The sequence below is a fragment of the Perognathus longimembris genome, chromosome 2 (assembly GCF_023159225.1).
Source record: "Perognathus longimembris pacificus isolate PPM17 chromosome 2, ASM2315922v1, whole genome shotgun sequence".
Lineage (NCBI taxonomy): Eukaryota > Metazoa > Chordata > Mammalia > Rodentia > Heteromyidae > Perognathus > Perognathus longimembris.
In genome coordinates this window covers 14,200,552-14,215,570 of record NC_063162.1, presented here as the reverse complement: position 1 = coordinate 14,215,570, position 15,019 = coordinate 14,200,552, and the positions used below count along the sequence as shown (strand labels likewise).

Here is a 15,019-nt window from a genome sequence, read left to right as displayed (position 1 = left end):
GGAAGCAAGGCACACTAGAGGACTCTCAAGGTCCCCTTTAGCCCTGAGGTCCTATTATTATTGTATATTTATAGAACACCAAAATTGGCTGCGTTCTTTTCAGAAACCAGAATTACATTCAGCCCCTGTCCAGTACTATCACAGTCAAAATTAGACAGATCAGGAGCACCTTAGTTGCCAAGTCAAGTCGAAGTTTAGTGGGCATTTATGTAACTACCTGAAAGTATGCGTTCTCTTTCAAGTACATTAGTGAATGATTGAAAAGCCTGGTAAAAGGTATTAGGTTAGTCCTACAATGCTCCAGCGAGGTTTGTGTTAGCATCCTCCAGGAATTTTATAAAGTAAATAAATAAAGCATTTATTATTATGTGCTAAGCAATCTAATTTGGAATTACTAGCCTTATAACATTTAAAATAAAAGTAAAGTAAAAGGAAGGAAATAAGAGAATTTCTGTTTATTTGCCAAGTTGCATTCAATGGTATTTTATATTCTTATTGTGAGTAGATAACTTGACTTTTCTGCCCATGGATGATTTGAAATGCAGACTAATAGTAGATTAACTGAAAAGTGAAATTATCTTGCTGATTTAAAACTGTTTAAATGAAGTCACATATTTTAGTGGAAAAATACCATAGTATACAAATAAAAAAATAACAATTTATCTCAGTTTGAAATAAAGAATGGGCTGTGGTTTTGTTTAACAATAACTGTTACTAACTAGATCAAGGCTTTTTTTTTTTTTTTACATTTAGCTAGTTTCCAATAGTAGCTGTTTGTTGAAAATTAGCTTACCAGGAATATCTCTCTTTTCCACTAGTATTTTCCTCATTTTGTGTGTCAGTATATGGCTTGAACCTCGAGCCTTGCACTCTCACTGAGCCATGTCTCCAATTCTGGCTTTTTGCTGATTAACTGAAGATAAGTATCATGAATTTGTCTTCATGGACTGAGCTTTGAGATCCTCAGATCTCAGCCTCTTGAGTAGCCAGGATTACAGGCATGAACTACTAGTGCCTAACTTATTTTTCCACTTTTTAATCATTTAAAATTGTGTACTTGGAAATAATTTTAACTTTTCAAAAATGTTTGAAGGACTGTCCAAAGACCATACTTTCACACTTTATGCATTGTTAACATTTTGCTCCATTTGTTGGGCCATTTGTGCATTTTTTTTCTCTTCATACACACACACACAAACACACATACACATTTAACTATTTAAAGTCAGTTGCACATGTCATGTATCTTTTCAGGCTTTAAAAGTAACTTTTTTTTTTTTTTTTTTTTTTTTTTTTGCTAGTCCTGGGCCTTGGACTCAGGGCCTGAGCACTGTCCCTGGCTTCTTCCCGCTCAAGGCTAGCACTCTGCCACTTGAGCCACAGCGCCGCTTCTGGCCGTTTTCTGTATATGTGGTGCTGGGGAATCGAACCTAGGGCCTCGTGTATCCGAGGCAGGCACTCTTGCCGCTAGGCTATATCCCCAGCCCCTAAAAGTAACTTTTTAATTCTTCAACGTAAAAGTAACTTCTCATATTATTTTCTAAAATGTAGTGGTAACTTAAAACATTCTGTTTTACTTTGCTTTTATTCAATCATGTGTTTTATCTACTATTGGGGAGGTCCATTGTATACCCCTATATAGGGAAGATATAAGTTTTGCTGTTCTCTATTACATTCAGCCTTAAGCCTTATCATTAAGTGTTGCTGCAGTGCATAATAATATCATGGCTTTGGCATGTGCCATATTAAAGAATTTTGCAAAGTGCTTTATTTCTTATTACATAATTTTAATGGAAGAAGATTCATTTTGAGATAAGTTTTCAGAATATATGTATTGATGCAAATAAGTTTCTTTTCAGTGAATTCATATGGGTTCCCTTGAAGTGGTTGGCTTGTAAGTATACTACATATTTGGACTTCATGGAGTCCCATATTGCAAGATATATACATTTGCTTATTTCTTTTTCTATAGTAATTTCTTTTATAATAACTCATGTCTGACATAAACACCAATTTGAACAGATCAACTCGATATATCCTTCCAAATAATCTGAGTCATGATGTTACTGAGGTCAATTCACAAGGTTTTTGTCTATTTTTCTTTGTGTGTGTGTGTGTGTGTGTAACAGAGACAGAGAGAGAGAGAGAGAGAGAGAGAGAGAGAGAGAGAGAGAGAGGAGAGAGAGGAGAGAGACTGACAAAGAGCCAAAGTCAGCAATGGTCTCACTACCTAGACATGTCCCCCATTCCTGGAAGAACCAGAGACCAGACTCTCAGAATGCTACACGATGTCACCTTCCTGTAGCCACTGAATTTTGACTTTGAACTTTATTAGATAGCCCCATTCTCCTCTGATAACATTTAATTCCTGCTTCTTCTTGTCTTTCTGTACATTTATTAGTTTTAAGCTTACTGTATGCTTGCTTGATGTTAGACTACTGCCAGAAAATAGACAGTATTAGTTCCAAGAATACCTTTCTTTCTGAAGCACCCACATGCAGGATGTGCGATCTATAATAATTCTTATTCATTTGAAATACAGCAATTTGTTCCTGTCAGTGGAGGATAGGTTTGTTGTTTTAAATTGCTGGGTTTTGTTTTTGTTGGCATGTTCCCCAATACAAATTGAATGGCTGACAAACATCTATTTGTATGACAGTTCAATCTAGATAAGTGCCCTCTGTTGCCTAACAGTACAATTTGGGGTCTCAGAGATAAAAGCAACCTGAATGCCAGGCTTGTTGCAGAGCTTCTTCGTGCAGATAACAGAGGTAATCCATATTCCTCAGGTCCACAAATCAGACAAACAAAGAGGAAATATGCATGTGCATCATCTTGTTTGAAATGGTGGTCTTTTAGCTTCTACATAATAAAAAATAGGAATATCTAGCTCATGAGAACAATAAAAATAGCCGAATGAAATGTAACTACATTTGAAATTAAAGAGAAATGTGGTGGTGACTTATAAAGTTGGAGAATGTTGCATTGCTTAGCATTTTGACGTAGTATATTGGCTTTGGTTGAATGAATTTGCTTTCCATTTTAACATTCCTATCTGAAATTAGTTATAACTTTAGGCAATGGTTCTTCTATACCTTTGGTATTCTGCTGAGATAGGGTTGAAGAGGTTTCAGGTTTTATTCTACTCAAGATGAGGAACTGGGACTTTACACCTATTGGCTTACCTCTGCCAAAATACATGTATTTTTATTCAAGAAGCTCCTCAATATAATTTATACACAAAAAGAATGAAATACGCGATCACAATTACAAGGAAAGAACTGGACTAATATATAAGGTTACAAACATCCTGTAAATAGGACTAAGGATCCAAGGTGTAGAGATTCTAAAACATAAAGGTTTAATTGATAGAGTCTGATGATTAATTTGATTAGAGTTATAAAGGAGAGAAGGGTACTTTTCAAACACAATGTACATAGTAACACCATCCATCATATTAGGAAAATCAGAGGAGCAGTATGTAGAAGAAAGGTAATACCCACATTGTTTGTGTTAGGTTTGAGATGCCTGTAGGCTAAGATGCCTAGTAGGGATTGGATTTGTGGGTGGAATTTGCAGAAATATCTTTATCAGCTTCTTGATGGTAGTTAGAAGGATGAGGTTGTACACATGATTGAGAAGAAGGCTAAGGATAGAGACCTAGAGGAGTACCAGTACTTTTAGGGGCAGACTGAGAAAGAAGTCACAATGAGGGTGACAGAGGAGAATAGGGAATTCTAAGGGAGGTTCATGATACCAAGAAGTCAGGCAAAGAAAAGGACTGAAAAGTGGTCACTGCAGCCATAGTTGGTAAGATTTAAGAAACGAATGAATGAAGTAGCATCTGATAATAACTCAAAGTACAAGCATAGATCCATAAATCCATACCAAGAGAAATCATTATGGAATAATGATTGAATAAGCAAATCTCTCATGTAGGAGAATGCCAAATAATAGATGTAGGTATTTTGGCTTCATTGAGAAGGATTTTACCTGCTCACTCCTTTAAACAGGCGCTCCACAGAGTGAGTTTGGTGTGGAAATAGAAAAAGAGCAACTGTGCAGTGACTCGGCCAAGTAATCAAAGTCATTGTCCACAGTGATCAGTGCTGCTAACAGGTACCCTTGATGTGATGTGATAGAAATGGCACTTTACCTTGTGGTCTGACTCCCCCAAACTTAATTCTGGTCATGAGAAAAATGTCAGACAAATTCCAATTGAAAGGCATTACAAAATCCCTGGTCACTGCTCCTCAAAAATGTCAAGGCCAGCTGTACACCATTCACTCATACCTGTGATCTGAGCTACTCAGGAGACTAAGACCTGGAGGATTGTGGTTCAAAGCCAGCCCAGGCAAAAAAGACTTGAACCACAGCTCCACTTCTGACTTTTTAGTGATTAATTGGAGATAAGAATCTCATAGACTTCGAACCTCAGTCCTCAGATCTCAGCCTCTTGGGTAGCTAGGATTACAGATGTGAGCTGTTGGCACCCAGCTGGAAGTGTCAACAATCTCAAAGTAAGAAATACTGAAACATGGAAGACACGAACGCATGTTCTAACAAATACGGAAACATGGAAGACACGAATGCATGTTCTATTGCTAAAGCAAAAACCCAGCTACTGCCAGGCAGCAGTGATTCACACCTGTAGTCCTAGCTGCATAGGAGGCCGAGATTTGAGGATCGCAGTTCAAAGCCAGTCCAGGCAGTAAAGTCCATGAGACACTTATCTCCACTTAACCACCAGAAAACTGGAAGTGATACTGTGGCTCAAAGTGGTAAAACACTAGTGTTGAGTGCAAAAACTTGGACGGCAGTGCGTAGGTACTGAGTTCAAGCCCATGACCAACCAAAACAACAACAACTACCCAAGTAGGCAGAATCCTTTTTCAGTTCAGTTCAAAATGGAGAATCTTGGGGCTGGGAATGTGGCTTAGTGGTAGATTGCTTGCCTGTCATGCATGAAACCCTGGGTCTGATTCCTCAGTACTACATAAACAGAAAAAGCCAGAAATGGCGCTGTGGCTCAAGTGGTAGAATGCTAGCCTTGAACAAAAGAAACTCAGGGACAGTGCTCGGGCCAAGCCCCAGGTCTCTCCTCACACACCCCCCCAAATAAAAGGAGAATCTTTTTGTTGTTTTGGCAGTATTGAAGTTTGAAGTCAGGGCCTTGTGCTTGCTAGACTTCCACACCACTACAGCCCTTTTTTACTGTAGTTAGTTTTCCAAAGAGGGCTCATGTTTTTGTCCTAAAACCACAATCTTCCTACCTTTACCTTCTGCATAGCTGAGATGACAGGCATATGCAAACATAATCAGATTCTTGATTCAGATAGGGCCTCACTCACTTTTTGTCCAAGCTTGCCTCAATCCTTGATCCTCTCAGTCTTCACTTTCCAAATTGCTGAGATTACAGGTCTGTACTACCTTGGTCCAAAATGGAAACTCTTCCAGGAAGCACATGTTTAGAGTCAGATAAGAATATCTACACTAGCTTTATTGCATTTTGTTTTGGTTTATCCTAGTATATGACATAGAAAGTTTTTGCTAAAATGGTCTTCTTATGTTGCCTACAGCTAGCTTTACTAGCTACATCTATAATGATTAAGATACATCATGCGTCTCTGAATTTTGAACCCTATAAGCTCATTATAACACAGCATAGTTTTAATAGAAATTCTAAATGTAAAAAGAAATCTTATTTGAGAGCAGTTACAGCCCCAACTTTTAGAATAACTATATGGGAAATCAGTCAGCAGACCTGAGAGATAAGCAGGAAGTTCTGAATGAATCTTAACTCATGTGGCCCTGCTTGAAGTCAGGTGGATGCTACTTTATGGCATAGTCTTTGAAGACTCATTTTGATATATATTTAAGTAATGGCCATAGGTGTGGCTGTGACACCCTCTGAGCTCAGACATTGACATTATATTTTATCAAATAAAACACCTTAAGCATTTGTCATCCTTAAAATTTCAAAGCTATTGTTCTCAATATTTCAAATACCAACAATATATGAGGATGTAGTAGTAGTAATATTTTCTGTTACTACTGTCATTTATTCTTGGATGAGAGCAAACAGAAACAAAGTGGACTTTGTAGCCTATAATGAGTTCAGAGAGCCAGGTGAACAATACAGTCAAGTAAAGAAGAACAGCAGTGTTGGGAAGCAGTCTGTCCTTGTTCTGCCTGGTCTTTCTAAGCTCTGTGGCCTTGGGTAGGAAAGTTCTAAGCCAGACTCTGAGCCTACAGCTGGGCTTATTTAACATCTCCTGTTACTTGGGGAGACAGTGATAGAGGGGTCTTGGGATTCTCATGTTCTTGGGTTTCTAGATCACATGAAATCATGACTATATAATTTCTGTATGACTACTTTTCTTTCCCAATGATAGGTGAGTTCATATTTTGCAATTACAATGGTGTGAATTATATAAATTTATATTTTCTGCTTCAGTAGTTCAAATGAAGCATCTGTTGCATAGTACTCATTTACTACAGTATCATTTTCCAGTTAGAATGTGTAGGACATTTCTGTATCATTAGAAAAATAATAAATATTTTGATTATCTCAAGTAGTGTCTGTTGACTCAGGTTACTTTACATCCACAAAGACTCTGAGGCATTAGATTTCCTCTACTGCACACTTGTTACTATTCCAGATGCAGCCAACATCTGGGCATTCTGTCATGAGCTGATTTTCTGAATGAAGTAACTTAATTGTTGACTGACAAGCTAGCATGATTTAAGACACAACCACAATGTTTCCAAGAGCAGTGTCAAAAGTTATAAACTATAAGCATATTCAAGCTAATGGGGCCTAGGTACTAGCTAACTCAGGTTGCATTCTGAAACAGTAATGGTAAACTTAAATTTTAGGCTGCAGTTTAGAAATGCTGGAAAGGGAAATGAGGAAGTGCACTTGATTTCTAGGCTGTCTGTTTTGCTAATCATTAAATGATGTAGCAGCAATGTGGTCAGAGTTCCTAGTCTAAATAAAAGCCTGTTCTAGCATTGAGCAGCAGAAATGGAGGTCTTTTTCCATATGGATTGCATATGGGTTTGTGTGAGTCAATCTGAGTATACCCACATGTATTGCCTCATGACATGAATATAAATATTCACATGTCCTATTATAGTTCAGTTGTAAAAAGTAATTAAGAAATATGGGATAATTTATCTCAACTATTTACAGCCAAAAGATAAATATCAGTTTCAAACATGTCAAATGTGTTTGAAAGTACAAATGAAAGTAATAAATTAGACTGATTATGATGAAAAGACGAAAGTTTTTTTTATTTGAATCTCTTCCCCTAGTGTTATCTACTGAATGTTCTCATGGTAACCTGCTTTCCAAGCTGTGGTGATAGTCTAGCATCAGGCCTGTAGTGTATTCTTCCTGGTGGTTTGAGTATGGTCTGTTGGCTGTGAGTTTATACTAGATAGAAAGTATACTTTTCCTTCATTAACGCTACAGTACTGGCGACATGTGTACTTTCCAGTGAATGAGCTTTACCTTCAGCTCTAAACAGCCCCTTGAGCAGAGCAAGCCATGTTCAGTTGAATGATTGCACAAAACAGATTGGAACCTACTTACTTTCTCTGATAATATTAAAGAAATAATGCAGTAAACTGTTTACTTTTGGATATCATCCAGAAGTTGCAACACCATAAAGTAAGAATTGGAACAGAACAGTTTTAACAAGTTACTGGGTTATTAAGTGACATGGCCTTTTTAAAGCCACTTTTGGTGTATGTTGGCAAGTTGTTTTATTTTTGAAAAGGATGCAGTGATTGAATTACTAACCAGTTGTGTGTACTAGTTTTAATGCGTCCTTTTCGATTTTATCAACTAATAGTCAGATGTTCTTACTCTGAATGGTTATCATAGACAAGGTGCTAAGATAGGTATTCATTTGTTTATAAGATTTAAATCCTTGCAACAGTCCCAGAAAATACATTTAACATTATTTTTGAGAAGAAGAAATTGATTATTTGATCAAGATCCTATACTGAAATGTGATCTCTGTTCTTCTTGTGCTTTTTTATTCTTTTAGTCTAACTGCTTTTCAGGGATCAAACATTTACCTAATAGTGTAATTACTTTGCCTATAGAAGGGTAGGCTTTAACTTTCTATTGTTTTTGTTAGAAATCACACAGTGCAGACAGCACTGTGATAAGCCAAAATTCATAAATTTCTTTGCATTCTTTTCCTCCAAAGCATAGGTTTCTTGTCCTGGATTTGTGTGTCTTTTTGAGTCCTGGCACAGAGGTAGCATGTAGCTAAAAAGTTGAAACCAGCCATTGAGTGATAGAAACCAGGTTAAAGATGCAGTATGTGGTACTTGAAAGATACGTTGTTTTGAAAATGCTGTCTGGCTATTGCAGTGCTGTGGTATTATTTAATTAGAACCAGATAAATTTCAGAAATGAATGCCAGAAATTAAACAGCTAGCTAATAAATATAATTTCATGGTATTCTGTAGATACCCCAAAGTGTTAATTATAACAGGAGCAGTTAAATTCTTTGGCTATGGAAGCAGAGCAGTTTAATACATGCATCACCTGGTCACCTTGGGCATTATTAAATATGTGGAAACTACAAAACATGGTAGGAGCAGTGAAAAAGTCTGGCCAGACTGGTTAATTTGTTTTAGAACTATGGAGAAATCTATTAACTATTTCTTCTGTAGACCAATTTGATTAGGAAGTCTGACAATCTGTTCTTTCATTACTTCCCAAAGCCACACTGCACTTTGTATCAATTGTTTGGCTGTCTGCAGTGCATAGATTAGAATAAAGGGCTTTCTTAGTGTTTGTGAATGTTGCGAATTGCTGATTGGTAATTAAAGTACTGAATGAAGGAAATTAGGCCAAGATTGAATAGGAAGGAGAAAGTCTTAATTCTGTGATACAGATGTTAGAAATAGATTGTCTTGAGCCGATCATTCAGTGTAGTCACATTGTGCAATGCTATGGAGTATTTACTTGCCATGTAAAATCCAAGTGAAACACTTTAGAGATGGTTTCCCCTCCCATGCCTTGTGATGTAGCTGTATGGGTATTAATTTAGTGAAATATCCTGTCTGCCAGGTGTGGGAACTAGCTGATTTTTTTATTGTAATACCAGATCATTACTTAATTTATATGCAACAAAGAACAGCACATGGAAAGCATTATAAATCTATTTACAATGTGGCTGGTCTGATGATAACATTGTATTAAATTCCCAGGTGAGGCAATTTAAGCAATTGCTTTGCCATGTGCACGCCATGGAAATTAAATTCTCATATACGCTTTAGTAATAAACCAACTTCATTGTTATGTTTTTGCTCATTCTGGCTATGTACACTGTGTTTGACATATAGAGTCTCATAGAAGGCAGTACCAGAGATCACCATTTTTAATTAGTTTAAGCTAAGTTAGCAGTGCCTGCCCATGAACACATTTTCTCAATTGGGAAATGTTACAGCTCAGGTCAAGTAGATAGACAATTTCAACAACTTTCCAGACAGAACTGAACAATTGGTTGTGTTTGAACTTGGCGTTAAGAAAATCAGCCAATCAGTGTGCAAACATCCTGTTCCTATTCCAAGTGAAAAATTGAAAGTCTCCGAGTTTAAATCTTGCTTTCATAACCAGACTCACTTTTTGTCACCATTTTAGAGTGACTATTGAAACTTCATGTCTCTAGCTTCTTAGAGGTAACAAGCAATTGTTAATTTTTCATATTTTTGTTCATACCTGACTTGAAGTTTTCTGTCCAGCGGTGTCTAGTTCATTGAAGTATGTATACATTAGAAGGAATACGCTTTGCATAAGCACACTACTCAAACTGAGGAATGCTCTTGTATTTAACACTGTGTGTGTGTGTGTGTGTGTGTGTGTGTGTGTAATTTTGTCAGTTGAAGCTTTTCCACCCTTTCAGTGTAGACCAGAAAATGCAGAAGATTACAAACTGCATAGAGCCCTCTGTCTTCTCCACAGCCACATATAAAGCACCACTAGGCAGTGGTAACTGACAACTAAGACTAAAAATGTTGACAATTTCTTGATTTGCCTGGTTAGCTTATGTATAGAAGTCATTAACTATTTATAAAATGCATTATGAATTGGGTTCCTTCAAACTGTAGCCGAATGTGTGACATTTCAGCTCAAATTCTCATGGCTGCATTTGGCTAAAGTACAGATTTGATACTGTTCATAATCAAGTAAAATCTTTTAGTTGTGTTTATAAAGATACAGTAGAGGTTTCACTTTCATTAACTGAATCCTCATTTAAAAGACCATGTAAGTAGTAATGATTATAAAGGAGAGTTTGAAACATTCTATTCCGATAATATAATTTCTTGATGTTTGGAGGAAAATTATTCATAAAACAAATTGTTTGTTTATCAAAGTTTTTTTCATTTTTTGTTTTCAATTTGTTTAGTGATGATATCTTGCTGTCTTAATTGTGGTTTATTACACGCCATCAGCTTACTTAAAATTTCAGATGACCAGAAATTATGAGATGATGCCAAAGTTAGGTATCTAAATATAATTCTTAATAAAACAATGTCTTGATTTGTCTCATTAAAAGAAAACTCCAGTGTAAAGAGTTCTGTGTTGAGCTCATGGGGGACTATTTCTGATATTTGAAATGAGTTGGTCTTTTCATTCCTTAAGTTAGCTTGTCAGAGACCACTTTGTTACACTCAGCATATCATTTGCTTAATTAACATCCAGAACAGCCATCCAAATGACCAGTTTTTACCATTCTTGTGCTCAGGAATGACATTTATAGGGACCACCCTTTGACTGTGGATAAATCTTTAGTTCTCCTCTGTTGCTGAGCACATATACTCTTTAATTGCTGGTTTTAAAAAAACACTACGTTCTAACTAAGACAAGATTAGATACTTAGGGATCTACACTTATAATTTTCTTCTTCTTTTGAAGTACTTGAAGTCAAAATAAGATTATAATATAATTGAACAATCTATGCCAATTTGTTGGTATTTTGGTGAAAAAAGGTAAAAACAAAAACAATCTCCATATGATATTCTTGCATACTGTGGAATGTTTTAGTCCCCCATAGTGATGAGATAAATAATTTAAAAAGCATCTCTGATACCACAGCCTGTTTAAAGGTTCTCATTTCCTTTAAAGCTGTAAAATACTTCTGCTTGGATAGTTTGAAACTTCTATAGTGGGGAATCTCCAAATGGGCAAAAAAAGCTTTGGGGGAGTTAAATATTATACTAAGACCCCAGACTGTGGACTGTCCTTATAATTTAGCATTTATAAATACAATTTTGTATGAAATCAGTAGAAATAGATAGCTTCAGTAGATAGAAGGAGCAAAGCAAGCATAGCATATGCTGTTTGCAGTGATGAAGTGTTCAGAGTGAATAGGCTGGATCACTCCTGAATTTCAAGAGATCTGATGGGATGCCTTGCCCAGACCTTGGGGTATTGACTTGGCTACTCCAGGCTCTCTTGGCCTGCAAATTGCTGTAATTTTATTTACCTACTTCTAGACTTATTGAAGTTGCTAAAGTACGTATTAGTGGAAACAAAGTATGGCTTTAGAGATTCTGGCAAGAAAGAGATGCCACTGTCTATACTGAAACACTTTGCCTTTTCTTGTCCCCTTTCCCCAGAGTCTATCCAGAGGGTGAAATTATAGGGAGGAATTTTTATAATACAGTAGAAGGAGCACTTAGCTGTGATTCAGAAGTCCAATGTTCTAATCTCAATTCAAGCAAAATTACCTTGAGCATTCCATGAAACCTGTTAGTTTTTTCCTAGAAAATGGAGGTGATGTTTATGGAGATTGATTTATTTTATTCTATTAGGCTTTAAAAAAAACTGGGTTCTGCAAGAGCCGTTAAGTGCTAAGTCTTAAATTGTGTGAAATGAACTAAACTCTCTCTTATGTGTCATTCTTGGGAGGACTGGGAAAATGGTCGCAGATATAATTTTCTATGATTTGTAGTTCAGATAAAGAACCTCAGTTGAGAAAGACCACCTCTTTAAAATAGTCTCAAGTTTATTGGTTGTCCTTGTTTAAACTCCTTTTAAATTCTAATACAGTATCATTTTATGCTTAAGGTTTTATGATCTTCTAAATTCAAGCAGAGTTACTCATTGACTCATCTAAAAATCTAATTAAAATCTTATTGTTGACTTTTGCTCATGGATTATGTATACTTTTTGTTAGATCACAGTTAAAGAGGTAAGAAGTTTTAAGACCCATACTGTAGACCCCAGATCAGAAAGAGATTATTCTTTCCCACCTGTCATTTTCTAACTGACCATTTTTACTGAGTTGAGAAGCTGAAAGGGCACCAAAGTACCTTATAAATCTAAATTGGGTCTGAAATAATGAAGTTGGAGCTGAATACCAGTCTCTAGTTTCACCACTAGTGTTCAGAGCCCTTTACCTTTCTCAAATGTGTATACGTTTAGATAATTCATGAATTGCTTGCAGACATGTCCCTCTGAGTTTATAGGTAAGGATAGATTTCTTGTAAAACAAAATATCAGTGTGTGAAGCTTTGACTCACCACCCTTTTGTCTTTATTTACTGGGATTGTGAAAGTTTGACTCATAGCCTACTTGCTATTATATAATGGGGTTGGAAAATTTAATTTGCTTATACATGCACTCACACACACACACACACACACACACACACACCAACACACATACCACTCACATACCCATTCTTTATAGAGAAGTTATGGGCATTTAAGTGATTGTTTGGGTAAAGGATTGTCTTTTAAATTTGCTCTGGACAGTAACATTGTAATAATGAAATGAGTACAGATGTGCTAGGCCAAGCATTCCTCAATAGAGTTGAAGGTATAATTTCTAAAGCCCTAATTGTAAAGTCTATTTCCTGCTATGATCTCAAAGCCTCCCACCCCATGCGTTCCTGTTCTAATTACAATCTGTGAGTTTTATAGATATAGAGCCAGTTAGCTGTATTTCTTTTAACTTAGTGATCTTATTTGAATGATGATGTATGGAATAATATACACGGTCTAATCCATTTGTAAATATTTGTAGGAAGTTTAGATAACACAGGGTTTTCTCATATTATTGACATGTTTAAAAACTTGTAATTTACACTGAACTTCTCAAGTTCAGGAACTTTATAGACAACTTGGTTTGCAAATTTTCACCACTAGGTTTCCATTAGGGGGCTCTCGAGGTTTGAGATGATCAGCCTTGATATGGGTAATGCTTCGAAGCCTTTACTTTCTAATGTTCATCTCCTCCTTTCCCTTTTTGTTTTGTTTTATAGAAAAGGTCACGGATCGCCTACAGTGACGAAGTACGGAATGAGCTCCTGGGGGATGATGGGAATTCCTCAGAGAACCAGGTAGAATGCTAATCAGGAAGGCCCGGTGGGTGGCTGGAGGGTGAAGGAGGTCACAGGCACACTGGGCTCTCAAGCTGCTCCTTCACGGTATTAGCAGCAACTCATGTGGAAGCGATACTGTTTAATGCAAAGCTGGAGTCTTAATCAACTTCAAAATGTTTCTTGGAGATCTTACATTTAACCCTTTACCTTGTGATCACTGTCTGCTATCTTTTAAAAAAATCTTTTCTTCTCATTTCTTTATTATTTAGTACTTAAGGAATAACTTGAAACACACTGTTTGCAGACAAAGCCAAGGTCCTCACCTCAAACACATGTAAAGGGAATAAAAAAGTACATAATACAGCTTTGATAATAATGCAGTATAATTAAATCAACACTTGCAGCAAAACAAACGAAAGTAAGCTTTCAAAATTGAATAGCACAGCTCAGTCTCCTATTGTGTAGCTTCTTAAAAATACATTCACCAAAATGCAAATTGTAAGCACCAGTGCAGAGCTTGGATATCCAGACAGAGGAATTGCTTCCATCAAGTAATAGTAATAATAGTAATAGTAATAATAGTGTGTCCTTTTTGCAGTTTAAGTTCTACACAGGCAAAAATGATACAATGTCTTCTTAAAAGGCCCTTACCACTTGACAGTCGGTTCTCATTGGGTCACACAGTAATGTCATGAGTCTAATTAATGTCCTACTTCTTCCTTTGAATTAATACTGCAGACTTCATAAATTCAGATGGATTATGTACATGACTCTTTAAAAAAGTATTTCAGGAGCCTTCGTGTGGAGATGAATTAAAAATTGTCTCAAACAACCCTGGAGACTGATTGAGGACAGGGAACTTCTTAAGCAAGAGTTGACTGTGTTTATTAAGGTTACATTAGCAAGTACAGAAAAGGACTCTACTCTGACACAAGGAAATGAAACAAACATTCACTGCTGAAAACAAAATTTTAATAAGATACTTAAATATAACCTATTGGATACATTATAAATTTTGCATAATTGTATTTACTGTTTCAAATAGATTTAAATGCTGTTACTAAATTACCATCTACTATGTATACCAGTGATGTTTTACTGCCTATTGTAATATTAATATTGTAAACAGAAATGTTTCTGTGTGACTAAAACACCACCCATAAGATGGGAGAAGGATTACTGATCTGATGATATTCTTTGGGTGAAGTGCTCACAGTTCCTCCACTATTTGGATGTTATCAGCTTGAGTTCAGACATGTAAACATTGTTCAGATTTGACTTGGGATTTCAGCTTCCCTTATTGAAATGTGAGAATAGCTAAAGAAAAAAAAATAGCACATCAAACATAAAAGGCTGATGTGATGAAGGGTTTTACTCATAATAGATTAAATAATGTGAGGATGAGAGAAAAATATTTTCTCCCTTTTTTAAAGTGAGGTTTGGATTGCTCTTGCCTATTGAATGAATGAATCATAATTTTCTTTCCTATCTACTGCAAAAAAGCATTATCTTTATTTTTTTTAAAAATAGTGTGTGTGTAGTTGCCATGTCAAACCTTTTTAAAAAAAATTAAAAACCCATAGATCTTTCCCTCATTTGAAACCACTGCCTAATGTAGAGGCAATAGAGAGGAAGGAGCTGTTTCTAACTCAGAGTCCTTTATT

At 36.2% G+C, this 15,019-nt stretch overlaps 1 protein-coding gene across 4 annotated transcripts in view; it reads left to right on the top strand.

Moving 5' to 3' along the window:
* Vti1a (vesicle transport through interaction with t-SNAREs 1A) overlaps positions 1-15,019 on the top strand; it is a 312,552-nt gene that overhangs the window by 51,847 nt on the left and 245,686 nt on the right. For all 4 annotated transcript variants that reach the window (XM_048338260.1, XM_048338262.1, XM_048338263.1 and 1 more), the window contains exon 4: positions 13,296-13,373. In XM_048338260.1, the coding sequence (XP_048194217.1) occupies positions 13,296-13,373 (78 nt within the window). The remainder of the gene's footprint in view (positions 1-13,295; positions 13,374-15,019) is intronic.